Raw genomic sequence first — 17,648 nt, forward strand, 5'->3', positions numbered from 1 at the left:
GAAACATGGTATTGCTAAGTTTACAAAATTTTCACTGAATTAGACATACACAAAGCCTACGTATATAGTAAAATGGGAAAGCGATATGGGGGTTGTGATAGATGAGGAAAAACAGAAGAAAATATATAGATTCATTCACGAAAATGTAAGTATGAGGGAGGTAGAGATAAATTATAAGTGTCTAATAAGATGGCATATCACACCAAATGTAGAACATAGGATGTGTGGGGAGAATTCACCGTGGTTTTGGCAGGGATGTGGAGAGATAGGTACGGTATATCATATATGGTGGGGGTGCCCAAAAATCCAAGTATTCTGGAAGACAATAATCTATTTGATAGGAATGATAACTGAAATCGATGTACGGTTGGATCCAGAATTAGGTATCTTGCATAGTACAGATATAACAGTGAATAAATATAAAGAATTAGGCATATGGTACTATCTTAATGCTGCAAAAGGTCTGATACCCAAGTTTTGGCAGAAAACAGAGGTGCCAAGAGAGGAGGACTGGATAGAAAGAGTGGACCAGATTAGAAAGATGGAAAAACTTTATCATATCCAGGAAGATAAGATTGAGGCTTATTATGCGAAATGGGAGAAATGGGAAAAAGCCGGATTGTACACGAAATATAGGAAAGTATAAGGTGAAAGGTAGGATAAACTCCACTTGCTTTAGTAAGAAGATTGGGAGAAAAGCAGGTAAGGGTGTCGGAGGTGGGGAGGAGGGAGGGTTAGAGAAATAGCTTTTGAAAGGGTAAATAAGGAATGATGTTATTTTTTTTATAATGTGATGATGATGGAAATATGTATTTAAACTGAAAAATTTATAAATATTTAAATTAAAAAAAAAAAATAACCTCTTCCCACATTCATTATTTCATCTTTTTTTATGACTCTAAAATGTAATTTATTACTTTCAGCAGATGGGGAGATAGGAAACTTTCTCCAGGAAAAGTCATTTGATTTTTTTCTAATTTTAGGGGCCTGTTCACTGTTCATTTTGATGCAGCAAAGCTCATGCATGAAAAAGGCATTTGAGCTAGAAATCTTATTATTTCCTGTGGGAATGGCTTATATCTATGTTTCAGTTTTGTGTGAAAGGAAACCTATATGGGCCTATGCACACCTACCCTGCATGCACACATAACCGTATGATTACAGCTTTCACATCATTGTATTTTTCCTACTTGCCTACTTGTTATTATACACTTACTGTCCACTTTATTAGGTACACCTTGCTAGTAACGGGTTGGACCCCCTTTTGCCTTCAGAACTGCCTTAATTCTTTGTGGCATAGATTCAACAAGGTGTTGGAAACCTTGCTCAGAGATTTTGGTCCATATAAAAAGAGTTACTGTTGCCTTTCTATCATCTCTAACCAGTCTGCCCATTCTCCTCTGAGTGGCAAGACTGAAGCCTTTTCTTACAAGAAAACTATCCAAGCCCGGATACATTTTGCAAAAACATATCTGAAGTCCCCCAAAAGCATGTGGGAAAATGTGTTTTGGTCTGATGAAACCAAGGTTGAATTTTCTGGCCATAATTCCAAAAGATATATTTGGCAGAAGAACACTGCACATCACCAGAAGAACACCATACCCACAGTGAAGCATGATGGTGACAGCATCATACTTTGGGTCTGTTTTTTTCTTCAGCTGGAACTGGGGCCTTAGTCAAGGTAGAGGGAATTATGAACAGTTCCAAATACCAGTCAATACTGGCACAAAACCTTCAGGCTTCTGCTAGAAAGCTGAACCTGAAGAGGAACTTCATCTTTCAGCATGACAACGACCCAAAGCATACATCCAAATCAACAAAGATTATTAAAGTTTTGGAAGGGCCCAGACCTGAATCCGATCAAAGATCTGTAGGGTGAACTGAAGAGAGCTCTGCACAGAAGATGCCCTCGCAATCTGACAGATTTGGAGTGTTTTTTTGCAAGGAAGAGTGGGCAAATATTGCCAAGTCAAGATGTGCCATGCTGATAGACTCCTACCGAAAAGTCTGAGTTCTGTAATAAAATCAAAAGGTGCTTTAGCAAAGTACTAGTTTAAGGGTGTGCACACTTATGCAACCATATTATTTGAGTTTTTTATGTTTACATTCCTCCACCTAAAATATTTTAGTTTGTTGCTCAACTGAGTTTTATATAGTTTATAGCAGCGTTTTTCAACCACTGTGCCGCGGCACACTAGTGTGCCGTGAGATATTGTCTGGTGTGCCGTGGGAAAAATTGCAATTTCATCCGTAACATGTGACCTCGGCTCACAAATAGACCAATCATTAGAACCGCAATGGGCAAACTACGGCCCACGGGCCGTATACGGCCCGGCGGACCTTTTAATCCGGCCCGCGGAGCGTGATACTGTCAGGATGATCTGTCCCCCTCGACGTATCTGCGCATGTGCCGGAGATCGCCGACCGGCTGCTAATGCCTGAAACTGGCTGATGCGCAGATACGTCGAGGGGGACAGATCCTCATAGGAGACAGATTTTCATGCTACACCGGAACGGCGAGAGGAACGCGCGGAGCAAAGGTAAGTGAATTGACACAGAGGGGGCTTGGGGACTTAATATGGGGGATGAATTACTATATGGGGGATGAATTACTATGGGGGATGAATTACTATATGGGGGATGAATTACTATAGGGGGGATGAATTACTATAGGGGGGGTGAATTACTATAGGGGGGGTGAATTACTATATGGGGGATGAATTACTATATGGGGGATGAATTACTATATGGGGGATGAATTACTATATGGGGGATGAATTACTATATGGGGGATGAATTACTATGGGGGATGAATTACTATATGGGGGATGAATTACTATGGGGGATGAATTACTATATGGGGGATTAATTACTATGCTTACTATGGGGGAATATTACTATACTTACTATGGATGACACATACACATCATTCATCTACTCTTGGTCCGGCCCCCGGGTCCAATTATAAAATACTTTATTATTTCATAATAAAGTAATTATAAAATAATTTCTTTGTGTTTGATTCCTATTCAAGAGAATTACTTTATATATAGTCAATATAGGCACAGAGGTAAATTTTTTTAACATTTTCTAATGGTGGTGTGCCTCGTGATTTTTTTCATGAAAAAAGTGTGCCTTTGCACAAAAAAGGTTGAAAAACACTGGTTTATAGGTTACATTAAAGCTGGAAAAAGTTCTGAAATTATTTCTTTGTCTCATTTTTTTACATTACATAAACCTGACATTTTAACGGGTGTGTAGACTTTTTATATCCGCTGTATATGGTTTGCCTGACATTTTTTATGTTAAAAGTTGTTAACGTATAACAGAGCACAAAAATCTACATATAAATCCATGCCTTGTGTGGTAAAAGAATAAATATTTAAATAAAGAAAATTAAGTATATAAATAATGCACCACACATGTTGGAGTGAGAGCAAACTTTCTAGGTCCCTCATACAGTCAGGTCCATAAATATTGGGACATGTATACAATTCTAACATTTTTGGCTCTATACACCACCACAATGGATTTGAAATGAAACAAACAAGATGTGCTTTAACTGCAGATTGTCAGCTTTAATTTGAGGGTATTTACATCCAAATCAGGTGAACGGTGTAGGAATTACAACAGTTTGCATATGTGCCTCCCACTTGTTAAGGGGCCAAAAGTAATGGGACAATTGGTTTCTCAGCTGTTCCATGGCCAGGTGTGTTATTCCCTCATTATCCCAATTACAATGAGCAGATAAAAGGTCCAGAGTTCATTTCAAGTGTGCTATTTGCATTTGGAATCTGTTGCTGTCAACTCTCAAGATGAGATCCAAAGAGCTGTCACTATTAGTGAAGCAAGCCATCATTAGGCTGAAAACACAAAACAAACCCATCAGAGAGATAGCAAAAACATTAGGAGTGGCCAAAACAACTGTTTGGAACATTCTTAAAAAAAAGGAACGCACCAGTGAGCTCAGCAACACCAAAAGACCTGGAAGACCACGGAAAACAACTGTGGTGGATGACCGAAGAATTCTTTCCCTGGTGAAGAAAACACCCTTCACAACAGTTGGCCAGATCAAGAACACTCTCCAGGAGGTAGGTGTATGTGTGTCAAAGTCACCAATCAAGAGAAGTCTTCACCAGAGTGAATACAGAGGGTTCACCACAAGATGGAAACCATTGGTGAACCTCAAAAACAGGAAGGCCAGATTAGAGTTTGCCAAACGACATCTAAAAAAGCCTTCACAGTTCTGGAACAACATCCTATGGACAGATGAGACCAAGATCAACTTGTACCAGAGTGATGGGAAGAGAAGAGTATGGAGAAGGAAAGGAACTGCTCATGATCCTAAGCATACCACCTCATCAGTGAAGCATGGTGGTGGTAGTGTCATGGCGTGGGCATGGATGGCTGCCAATGGAACTGCTTCTCTTGTATTTATTGATGATGTGACTGCTGACAAAAGCAGCAGGATGAATTCTGAAGTGTTTCGGGAATATTATCTGCTCATATTCAGCCAAATGCTTCAGAACTCATTGGATGCCGCTTCACAGTGCAGATGGACAATGACCCAAAGCATACTGCAAAAGCAACCAAAGAGTTTTTGAAGGGAAAGAAGTGGAATGTTCTGCAATGGCCAAGTCAATCACCTGACCTGAATCCAATTGAGCATGCATTTCACTTGCTGAAGACAAAACTGAAGGGAAAATGCCCCAAGAACAAGCAGGAACTGAAGAGAGTTGCAGTAGAGGCCTGGCAGAGCATCACCAGGGATGAAACCCAGCGTCTGGTGATGTCTATGCGTTCCAGACTTCAGGCTGTAATTGACTGCAAAGGATTTGCAACCAAGTATTAAAAAGTGAAAGTTTGATTTATGATTATTATTCTGTCCCATTACTTTTGGACCCTAAACAAGTGGGAGGCACATATGCAAACTGTTATAATTCCTACACTGTTCACCTGATTTGGATGTAAATACCCTCAAATTAAAGCTGACAGTCTGCAGTTAAAGCACATCTTGTTTGATTCATTTCAAATCCATTGTGGTGGTGTATAGAGCCAAAAATGTTAGAATTGTGTCCATGTCCCAATATTTATGGACCTGACTGTATACAGTTAGATCTAAACCCATAAGCTGTAAAGGGATTAAAATTGTCACCGATCAATAATTTGGGGTACTGCAATTTATCAGAGTTTTGTGGGCACGCAGCATGGTGGCCTAACACATTTGGTATCTATTTACTCGACAGAACCTTTTCTTTTATTGTGTACCAAAAATCAGGGATTATATTGTGCATTGTGTGCACTAAAATTTGTTTTAGTGTTTTTGGAAATACAGGTTTGTTTTTATGTTGCATGATATTAGCACATTTGTTTTTCAATTTCAACTACCATCTTTTTTATTCTGTTTTTTAAAAATATAAAAATGCAGATTTTTGTGAAAAAAAATTTGCTCCAGAAGTGAAGTGGTTTTAAATTGTTTTTTAAAGATTATAAATTATTAAACTGTTTTAAATCTGTCTCATTACTATTATAAAATATATAGACAGCAGGGTGACGAGGCACTGCTCTGATTTATTAAGTTGTGTGTAAATCGAAGCTTGAGCTATGCACACACACATTTTTCAGCTAAGCAGATCAGCCTGAAAAAGCGCTCAGTGCTCCCCCCGCTGGCTAAAATTAAAAGTGGCAGACATTTAAAAATGGTATTTCATGTTTAGACAAAAGAGAAATGATTTTGATCATGTTTATTCTGAGTGTAGTGAATAAAAGAAAACTGTGTGAAATCACTATACATACTGTTTAACTTTTTCAGATGTAAAAAGAGTGTAGATACGCTTGTCTTTTAAATGAATTTATTCTTACTTAAATTCAGGTCAAAAATGGCACAAGCTGTTCAAAATTATGTGAAATCATTAAACTGGGGACACAGAGTACAACTGCAAGACAAGTAAGTCAGTTTCAGTTCTTCAAACTTGCAAATTTTATCCCTCATGCATGATAACCTTTTTATCACACTGTATACTGTATGTGATAACTTGTCTTATATATTGACCAACAGCACAGGATCTCTTGCATGTAAAACATACCTGCAAAAAAAAAATACTGCATATAATTTATCTATCTGGCAGCTACCATGTCGCTGCTCACTTTTTTTTTTTTTTTTAAACATTTGACTAATCAGATGGCTTCATTACCTGGTTCACCCCGCTGGCTCTTACATCCTGCAGTGAATGGCATGTTGAGTATGTGAATACTTGCAGAGAACAATGAGCAGCAAAGCAGTGGATTTTCATGACATGGTGCTACCAGAAAGGTAAGCACATGCTGTCTTTTGCATATTTTATTTTCCATTTAAGTGACCCTGTGCTGATGTGGTTTCATTGTATGTAAGATAGTCAAATAAAATGTATTCTTTTAAAGCTGTGTTAAATCATTTCAGATGATTGGGTACATTTCAATTTGGCATATCTCTGATAAAGTTACAAAGTGAATTGGGGATGGTAGTTAATGGTGGAGTCTTTGGTTATTTATTTAAAATCAATCTGATTAGAATTGTAAGCCTCCCTTTTTTTTTTTTTTTTTTGTGCAGTCTAGATCATTTTTTTGTTTGCTAATAGATCACACATTTGCAGGGTTAATTTCATTGCCTCACTATGCAGTTTATTGTAATAACTGATTCAGTGCTTTTGCTGTTTCAACAGGAAGGTTAAGTATTTCAACCTGAAGGCTAGTTTTGCTGATGAGCATACAGTACGTGGATTAACTAGCACTGGAAAAGAGGTTTGTTTCTCAAAGAGAAGTGCTGTGGAATGTATATTTGTATATGTAATGTAATTAAGGATATCCTGTCAACTATATAGCGATCCCAATATTAGTTCAGTACGAAGTCTGAACTGATGTTTTATTCACATGACTTTGAAAGCCATATTAGAAGATCTCACTGAACTGCACTGGCTCACTGCATGTGTGTAGCACATCTGGCACCATTTAAAGGATTGGTATTCCAAAACATTACTTTACTTTTTGGTATATGCAAGTTATTGAGTGACCCCCAGCTTCTTATGTTTGATAAGGATGCTGGCTGCTCTCTGTACTTGTAGTACCATATTTGCCTCCTACTGTTGCCCTCAGACAGGGAGATACTGTCTTTCTGAAGAATTTAAGGGGTCAGTTCACTAAAGGTTACAGCATGCAATATGAAGGTCATCTGACTAATCTTTTGGAAATATCGCAGTATTCAAAGTACAGTATTGAATGTGAGGTAAATACAGCACATCTGTTTAAAAGAGTGAGATAAATACCACAAAAAACATAAGATCATCAAAGTGGTTGTAAACTCTCCCTTACACCCAGTGAAGTGAATAGCTGCAGATGATACACAGAGATGAAACAAATCCTCCTACATAAGTTTTATTTAATTATCTGTAGTCTTCTCTTTTCTACATCCCTTTTTTAGGTAAAAATCCATCTGCATTTGTCAGTATCACAGAGGTAGGGGCAGGGAGCTGCAGTTAGAGCTCTGTGAGAGCTGAATGGAGGAACAGCACACAGTAGCTATGCTCTGTATAGACATGCTGTCTGCTGAGCTCCCTCCTCCCTGAAAAAAATTTCTCATGTGTCCAGGAAAACTTCTCAGAAGTGACTCCTGAAAGCACTACAGATCCCGTGTATGTGCTTTGTTCAGATTTCATGAGGTTTACAACCACTTTATAGTTCACTAAAAAACACACATATTCGTTATGTCTCACCTGTGTTGGCGGTATTTTGGAAATGTACAAAATAACTATTCGGCTCCATGCACACTAGTGTTTTTTTTTTTTTTTGTTTTTGTTTTTTATTTTTTATTTTTTTTTTTGAATAATTGAATATTGAATAAACCGCTGGATAAAAATGGTTGTAATAGTGATTTTTTTTTTTTAGGAGTGCTAGCATTTTATTAGCCTTTTTAGGCTCCATGCACACTAGCGTTTTTTTTTTAAGTTCCTAGAAGCTGTTATTAGCATTTCTTATTCTGCTCCTAGAAGCTAAATAGTGTTATCCTATGTGTCCATGCACACTGCTTTAGGCTAGTAGTGTTTTTTTCTGCTCCTAGGCCAGTGGTCTCCAAACTCCGGCCATTGGGGCACTATGTCATCCACTGATACCAACAATGGAGCATAATTCCCCCCACTGACACCTATGAAGGGGCACAGTTCCTGCCAATGACAACAATGATGGGACACCATTCCTCCCATTAACAAGAACAATGTGGCCCAATTTCTCCCAGTGACACTAACAATGGGGCCCAGTGACAGCAAAGATGAGGCACAATCCTTTCCTAAGACACCAAAAATGGGGCATTGTTTTTTCCAACTGATGTCCAGACCTTTTGAACTCCCAATGGCCACGGTATGGCCCCCCTTAAGTCTGAAGGATAGTAAACTGTCCCTTTGTTTAGAATAGACCCCTGTCCTAGACGCTACCAACAGCTTTCTTCTAGCCTTTTTTTTTTTCTTCCTACATGTACTGTAAAAACTCAAAAAAATAAATGCTCACGCTACTAAAACACTACAAAAATATGCTATTACCAACGTTTTTTTATCCAGTGTTTTTTGAGCTTAAAAAAAAGCACTAGTGTACATGGAGTCTTAGCATTTTTTCTGCTGGAATACCGATCCCCAAAACTCGTCGACAAACCCTTTTTTTTTTTTTTTTTTTTCTTTCTTCTTTTGCTCCTAAACGCTGAAGCTTGAAAAATGCTACTAGCCTAAAATACTGTGCATGGACACATAGGATAACACTATTTTAGCTTTTAGGAGCAGAAAATGCTGATAACAGCTTCTAGGAGCTTAAAAAATCTCCAGTGTGCATGGAGCTCTAGAGGAAGTCTGCACTGGCCAGGAAGTGAACAGTATACAATGTATCAGTTTGAAAATGTTCTCCTCTGAGCTGAGGAATGAAAATAAATTGTAACATTTCATCAGAGGGAGAGCGGTTTGTGAATAAAAGCACACTAGAATGTTTTCTTAGTTTCACAATATTGCTGTGTGCCTTCTGTTGCAGTGTTTGCCTGCAAAAAAAAAAAAAAGTTGCAGGAAAAACGCCAAAAATAATGAAAAATTTAAGAGATCAATATCACAAAAGATAAAACATTTTAACGTGCTCTGTAAATGGTGCTTGTTTTTTAGTGAATTGACTACTTTTGGAATAACTACTGCATGAGTTATTTTAACTGATAAATTCATGCAATATTTATCTCTTAGTGAAATGACCCTATATGTGAAAATGCAGCTAGAGGAGTGAGACTGTGGTATGGAGTAGACGAGCTGGGAAGTCCAAGAGAACTAGAAGAAACTAGTTGGAATTTCAGACCATTTTACCACTATAAAGGAAAAAAAATCAGTTAAAAACCTACTAGTAAATTTATAGATCCAATGCAAAGCATGCATGGACTTTTTGGTTGGCCCATATCTCATTCCAGTTTCCCTGCCATTATACTTGTTACATTATATTTGGTTATTTATGTTCATAATTAGAGTGTCATGTGCAGTCTTTTCTACGGGCAGCCAAATTAGTTGTCAGCCCCAAAGACCTTCAACGAGGTTTTCTGGACTGCCAGGCAGCTGCAGATAGGAGTGCAGAGAGTAGAAGTGAGAACACAACACCGATCTATAGTTTAACCACTTGTCCTCTAGACGATTTACCCCCCTTCCTGACCAGGCCTCTTTTTGCTACTTGGCGCTGCACTAATTCAACTGATAATTGTGCGATCATGCAATGCTGTACCCAAACGAGATTTACGTCCTTTTTTTCCACACAAATAGAGCTTTCTTTCAGTGGTATTTGATCACCTGTGCACTTTTTATTTTTCGCGCTATAAACAAAAAAAGACCGAAAATTTAGGCCAAAATGTATTCTGCTACATGTTTTTGGTAAAAAAAATAAATCCCAATAAGTGTATATTGATTGCTTTGTGTGAAAGTTATAGAGTCTACAAACTATGGTATAGATACTGCAATTTACGAATATTTTTTGCTATACAGCGCTGCACTAGTTTAACTGACAATTGCGCGGTCATGCAATATGGTACATAAATTAAATTTATGTTATTTTTTTTCACATAAATAGAGCTTTCTTTTGGTGAAATTTGATCACATATGCGCTTTTTATTTCTTGCGCTATAAAAAAAGACCGACAATTTTAAGAAAAAAAAAACAATATTTTGGACTTTTTGCTATAAAACATGTCCAGTAAAAAAAAATGTAAACAAATTTCGTCATAAATTTAGGCCAAAATGTATTCTGCGACATGTCTTTGCTAAAACAAATCCCAATACGTGTACATTAATTGGTTTACGTGAAAGTTTTTTATAGCGTTTACAAATGGCAGTATAGACACTGGATTTTTTTTTTTTTTTGTATACTAATAGTGGGGATCAGTGACTTATAGCGGGATTGCGGCGGACACTCTGACACTGGGAGGAAACTGACTTGGGGTCACTGACATCCCCAGTGACACCAATACAGTGATCAGTCCAAAAAAAAAAACACTGACACTGTACTAATGGCAGTGGGGAGGAAGGGGTTAACATTTGGAGACACTCAAAGGGTTAACTGTGTGAGGGGAGTGTTTTAGTAGGGGGCGGGGGTGCTTATCTGTTACACACTGTTCCGGAAGGCTGAGCTCAGCGATCCCGGAACAGTGTGCTGATAACTGACAGGGAGGCGAGCTCCATTGAAAACAATGCAGCCTTCCTCCCTGTCAGTGTTTGCTGGCAATTGCCGGGCTCCGGCGGGTAATCACTGGCTGGGACCCGGTGATTGACACCCGCGGCGCACAGTGGCCGCCTTGTAGCAGTATTTGTACTGCGGGCAGTCTCCTAGTAGTTAAAAGTTTTTGTTTTGTTTTTTTGTTAATGAAACAAATGTATATTTCCATCTTATGTGGCCTTTGTACGTCTAAGGTGTACCATTTGCATCAATGTATAATATGCTTAAAGTACACCTGTACTTAGACTGTGCACATTCAGTTATCTCAGTCATCTAAAAAAGTAAGTACACCCCATGAAAATTGTTGGTTTATGTCAACAAATTTGAACAGGCAGTCATAAGACCTTTATTCAAACGGTACATACAGATAAAGGATCTGCTTGAGTGAATGATACATAAAAACTGATATGTTGTATTTTTTCTTACAACCTAAACTAACACCAATGCAGATCTGTAAAACGTTATAGTACAGTGGATATAAAAAAGTCTACACACCCCTGTTAAAATGTCAGGTTTCTGTGATGTAAAAAAATGAGACAAAGATAAATAATTTCAGAACTTTTTCCACCTTTAATGTGGCCTATAAACTGTACAACTCAATTTAACAACAACTAATCTTTTAAGGGGGGGGGAAGTAAACCTAAAAAACTAAAATAATGTGGTTGCATGAGTGTGCACACCCTCTTATAACTGCTTAATTCTATACACCTGCCATCATTTAAAGTGCCTCGGATTAACCCCAAATAAAGTTTAGCTGTTCTCGTATAAAGTGCCTCGGATTAACCCCAAATAAAGTTTAGCTGTTCTCGTAGGTCTTTCCTGACATTTTCTTAGTCGCATCGTACAGCAAAAGCCATGGTCCACAGAGCGCTTACAAAGCATCAGAGGGATCTCATTGTTAAAAGGTATCAGTCAGGAGAAGGGTACAAAAGAATTTCCAAGGCATTAGATATACCATGGAACACAGTGAAGACAGTCATCATCAAGTGGAGAAAATATGGAGCAATAGTTACATTACCAAGAACTGGACATCTCTCAGAAATTGATGAAAAGATGAGAACAAAACTGGTCTGGAAAGCTGCCAAGAGGCCTACAGCAACATTAACCCCTTCACGCCTAAGGGTAAAACAAATCTAAATGCCTAAGCACAATTCTGCAACGTTGACATGTGATAGTAAAACCGTACATATCACCACAACTACTTTGTACATCCAGGTGGATTATACCTTGATGTTTTTCGGGACAAATTGGGCTTTCATTTGGTGGTAAATGGTAATGGATAGCTCCTGATTTTTTTTTTTTTATTATTATTAAAGGAAAAGTGGCCCAAAATATTTAAAAAAAAAAAAAAAAAAAAAAATGTTTTATTTAGCTGTGTGTTTCTTGTTACTACCATAACCTACCACCAAAGAACAACCCAAAATAAATTCTCCAGCTCTTGACGATTGCAGCGATACCATATATGTGTATGTTATTTGTTGTTTGTACCCGTAGTACAGCCCAGAAACAATAGTGCACATTTAGTTTGTCTTTTTTTTTTTTTTTTTTTTTTTTTTTTTTTTACCTAAAACACACTGACATTAACACTAACTGACACTGATGCCAATTTTTTTTTTTTTTTAAACCCTGACCTTTGACCCTAACACTTACCCTAGCACTAAAATAGATCAAACCGTGATCTAAGTATTTTCTTTATTTTTTTATTTTATTTTGTAATATTTATCTATCTTCCTTTTTTTTTTTTTTTTCTCTCTCTATGCCAGGAGTTAGAGAGATACAATGTATCTCTCTTCTCCATTCATAGAGAGAGAAAAAAGCAAGGGGGCCGGGCTGTACAGTGACTGATCACTGTGATAGCCAATCAGAGGCCATCACAGCAATCATGTGACCCGGAATCGGGGGTCCCGATCGTTAGAACGGGACCCGGGGCTCTCAGTGACACCGCGGTCTCTGTGCTGGGAGCGTGCCGAGGGGCGTGCTCCTAGCACAAAGACAGGTACGCAAATATGCAGCCCCAAGGAAAAAAAGCCCAGTTCCGTGAGGCCGCATATTTGTGTGACGTTGGCGTCAAGGGGTTAAAGAAGCTGCAGGAATATCTGGCAAGTACTGACTGTGTGGTACATGTGACAACAATCTCCCGTATTCTTCATATGTCTGGGAAGCCTTTTCTTATGAAGAAAAACATCCAAGCCCGGCATAATTTTGCAAAAACACATCTGAAGTCTCCCAAAAGCATGTGGGGAAATGTGTTCTGGTCTGATGAAACCAAGGTTGAACTTTTTGGCCATAATTCCAAAAGATATGTTTGGTGCAAAAACAACACTGCACATCACCAAAAGAACACCATACCCACAGTGAAGCATGGTGGTGGCAGCATCATGCTTTGGGGCTGTTTTTCTTCAGCTGGAACTGGGGCCTTAGTCAAGGTAGAGGGAATTATGAACAGTTCCAAATACCAGTCAATATTACCTTCAGGCTTCTGCTAGAAAGTTGAGCATGAAGAAGAACTTCATCTTTCAGCATGACGGCAGTCCAAAGCATACATCCAAATCAACTACGGCATGGCTTCACCAGAAGATTAGTTTTGGAATGGCCCAGCCAGCGCCCAGACTTGAATCCGATTGAAAATCTGTGCACAGGAGATGGCCTCACAATCTGACAGATTTGGAGGGATTTTTGCAAGGAAGAGTGGGCAAATATTGCCAAGTCAAGATGTGCCATGCTGATAGACTCATACCCAAAAACACTGAGTGCTGTAATAAAATCAAAAGGTGCTTTAACAAAGTATTAGTTTAAGGGTGTGCACACTTATGCAACCATATTATTTTAGTTTTTTTATTTTTACTTCACTTCACCTAAAAGATTTCAGTTTGTTGTTCAACTGAGTTGTACAGTTTATAAGTTACATTAAAGGTGGAAAAAGTTCTGAAATGATTTGTCTCATTTTTTTACATCACATAAACCTGTGTAGACTTTTTATATCCACTGTGTATAACACTGTTTCACCTCCATATAATTAGGTAATCCAATTGTGGTGACAATCTTTAAAACCTCCTTATGGAGTATGTAGGGTGAACCTGTCTTATTTAAAAGGTTACGTTCACCTTTGGTTCATGTAATTGACCCTATGGTGCATGCTACATGTTAGCCCCCCCCCTTCCTCATGAGAGCAGGTGGGAGTTCCTCCCCCTCTCACGTACCTGCTGCCCTATTTCAAGATCAGCACAGCTCTAGAGGCAGAATCATTCATTCACAGCAACCTGTACAGCAGATGGCTTGTAGTTCTCAGTAACTTGCTTGGGCTATGATGAACGCACTCGTAGTTCATTCACAAGCTTTGCAGCTTTCCAACAGAAAACCTGTACTGAGATATTGGCAGTAAGCTCTAGGACATGTCTGTAGGAGCCTGACATTGCACCGCGATCCACTGCAATGATTTGTTGGCTCTTTGGGGGAAAAAATATGTGCATTAAAACGATACTAAATGTTAAATTTTTTTCTTTGTAAAATAACAAACATGTTATACTTACCTGCTCTCTACAGTGGTTTTGCACAGAGCAGCCTGGATCCTCTTCTTCTTGGGTCCCCCACAGGCTCTCTTGGCTCCTCCTTTCTGTTGTGTGCCCCCAAAGCAAGCTGCCTGACATAGGGGCACCCGCTGTTGCGTGTGAGCATTCAAACATGAAGCTGTGGCTTTACCCCTCCCCCTCTCTTTACTCATTGGCTGTGATTGACAGCAGCGGGAGCCAATGGCTTCTGCTTGCTGTCTTAGCCAATGAGGAGGCAGAGACCTGGGAAAGCTGAGGCTGTCGTGCACGTTGCTGGATCGCAATGGGGCTCAGCTAAGTATTGAGGGGGCTGGGAGGGATGCTACACACAGAAGAATGCATGAAGGTAAAAAACCTTGAGCCTTTACAGCAGCTTTAATTATTTAATGTTGAAGGGAACAGCACCAGCTTCTGAAATCAAGGGTATACTTTGTTCCATAGTATACCATTACATTGGTATTTCTGTAGAGCATATTTTAAAAATAAGTTTTCCAAGTTTTACCTTCGATCTGCTATGAATGAAATCGTAAATACAATGTAACAATACCTTTTACAGTGTATTAGGCCTGGTTCACATCTCTGCTGGTGGTTGTGGGAATAGCAGCAATTCGCGCACACGCAACAATGTGCAGTCAAAACACGTAGCTGTTTGAAAACATGCATGGCTGCCATTCATTCTGAATGGCACCCCCATGCATCTAAAGATGCAGCGTGTTTGCGGATGCAGGAACCACAGGGAAATCGCATGGTGCAAAAGCTGGCTGCTGCATTTTAAGAATGTACAGGAACCTTTTTTTTACTGCAGGAAACACAGGCATGGCAGCCCATTCAAATGGGCTGCTGTGGTCGCTCAAATGCGGGCCGCAAACCCACATAGATGTGAACCAGGCCTTAGACTAGGTTTACATAGACTATATTGCCAAAAGTATTTTTTTTTTTGCTGTGTTGCTGAATAAAAGTGCAGGGTAAACATGCTTGGACTGTGTTTCCCTGTCTTGTGTATGGTTTAATATAAAAAATAAATAATAAAAAAATATAGAACGGGGTCAGCACATGCTGAAGCACAGAGTGCGCAGAAGTCGCCAACTATCTGTAGAGTCAATAGCTAAAAACTCAAAACTTTGCGTGGTCTTCAGATTAGCACAACAACAGTGTGTAGAGACACCAAGACCTTTTGGACAATTTCATGCTCCCAACTTTGTGGGAACAGTTCGGGGATGGCCTTTTCCTGTTCCAACATGACTATGGACCTTGCTTTGTGCACTGGTGCTCAAAGACATGGATGAGCGAGTTTTGAGTGGAGGACCTTGACTGGTCTGTACAGAGTCCTGACCTCAACCCAATAAAACACTTTTTGGATGAATTAGAGCGGAGACTGCGAGCCAGGCCTTCTCGTCTGACTTCAGTGCCAGACCTCACAAATGTGCTTCTGGAAGAAAGGTCAAACATTCCCATAGATACACCCCTAAACCTTGTGGACAGTCTTCCCAGAAGAGCTGAAGCTGTTATAGCTGCAAAGGGTGGACCAACTCAATATCGAACCCTACGGACTAGGACTGGGATGCCATTAAGGTTCATGTGTGTTTGAAAGTCAGGCGTCCCAATACTTCTGGCAATATAGTGTGTATGCGGGTGCAGGACTGCGTTTAAATTGAACACATTCCCGCAGCCGCACATAAAATGTGGTGCTGCAAGGAAACCGCATAGAGGTGCCATAAACTTTTAACAGTACTCCCACACACTGAAAAACATGGTGCTGGTTCCCACACATGGAAATCACTTGGTGCAAAAACACCATGCGATTTCCATGCGGCCATGTTTTAAAAAAAAAAAGGGCAAAGACATTCACAGCCGCATATGTGAACCGGGCCTTACTTACACTTTCAGACTATCTGCAAGTGTCATTTTACAGCCCCTCCTTCATACATAGCTACTCCCAGCTGTCATTTTAACAGCTAGTAATTGCTGGTAATAGCAGCATGGGAATAGTAATGGGAGAGGAGCTGAACATAGGAGATACTCCCTAAAAACCTTGTTGAAATGTTTTTTTGGGTATACCTCCTACTCAAATGGTTAAGCGATGTGCAGGCACCTATAGGTAGCTTTTTGTTTACCAAGTTAAAAAAAGAAAAACACAGGTTTGCTTCAAGGAGTGTGGTGTAATTTCCCATGTGCAGTGACTGTTTGTTTTTTTGTGTTATTAACAATGAATAAAGAGTTTCATAACAGGGATCTAATGAAACTGAAGTCAGCAGAATTACTAACTTTTTTCTTTTCTTCTCTGACAGACAATAGTTACTGCAAACAACATAGTTCTAGCTACAGGAGGAAGGCCAAAATATCCTACCAGTGTAAGAAAAACCTTTAATCTTCTCTAAAATGCAAGCTTCACATTGAGCATTTGCCACTGACTGGTGAAGTCCGTTTCAGGAGAGGTTAGAGATGGAAGTGTAGGCCCCCTAATTATGATAATCCACTTACACCTTTGTTTCCTGCTCAGTGCTGTATAGCTAGTATACCTAGCACAATGCACATCAGAAATGTTTTGTGACCGTCATGTTCCCACATTTTGTTTGTCGCATTTCTCTTTTATAATTGTGACAGCCACGGATTTATGAGACATAAGCATTGTTGTAGGGTGTTGAAGTGAAATTCATACCAATGTATTCAGCCACTAGTAAATACAATCTAAAGCAAATATTGTTTGCATTGGTTCTCATATGTCCCTACACATACCACAATTTCTGTATAATTCAGCTTAAAAGATAAGTTAACTTTTCATAACATATGTTACATATTACACCCATATTCAAGGTGTAACATGTTATGATCAGACCGGCCCCCACTCCCTTCTGATCCCCACTTTGACAGCTAGCGGGGGATCTTCTCCCCCCTCACTAGCTGTCAATTTTTTAAAAAAATATGGTCATGCAAGGCTTCACCCACCAAGCTGCGTCACTCATTCACAGTCCTCTGTGAATGAGAAACTACAAGTCCCGACAGCCTTAGGGGTTGTCAGCTTGTAGTTCTCAATGAACTACCATGGCACTTCCTGTCAGTATATCTGCTTACTCGTACATCCCGTACGAGCAAGTAGATATACTGACAGATCTGTAGGAGACCTGCATGACATCAGCAATCTGACTCCTGCACACAAAAATAAGTGCACATTTTTTACCTGCAAAACAAATACATTATTTTTTTTTTCTAAAAGGTGAACTTCTCCATTTAAGGGTAGTAGTGATCATAATGCATTTGTCTCTTTTCTTTGCCCATAAATTATATACAAATCTGTGCTTTATATCCTGAAAGGAAGAATCTAGCATATTTGTGTTATGCAAACAAACGTCTA

The 17,648-nt window shown here is 39.2% G+C and overlaps 1 protein-coding gene across 1 annotated transcript in view; it reads left to right on the top strand.

Moving 5' to 3' along the window:
- Positions 1-17,648, top strand: part of TXNRD2 (thioredoxin reductase 2) — a 186,223-nt gene that overhangs the window by 28,619 nt on the left and 139,956 nt on the right. Inside the window, 3 exon segments of the mRNA XM_089672476.1 lie at positions 5,873-5,947; positions 6,702-6,780; positions 16,585-16,647. Of these exon segments, the coding sequence (XP_089528602.1) occupies positions 5,873-5,947; positions 6,702-6,780; positions 16,585-16,647 (217 nt within the window).

Source organism: Staurois parvus, unplaced genomic scaffold (genome assembly GCF_062004578.1).
Source record: "Staurois parvus isolate SC_StPar_1 unplaced genomic scaffold, SC_StPar_1.0 ptg000129l, whole genome shotgun sequence".
Classification (NCBI taxonomy): Eukaryota; Metazoa; Chordata; class Amphibia; order Anura; family Ranidae; genus Staurois; species Staurois parvus.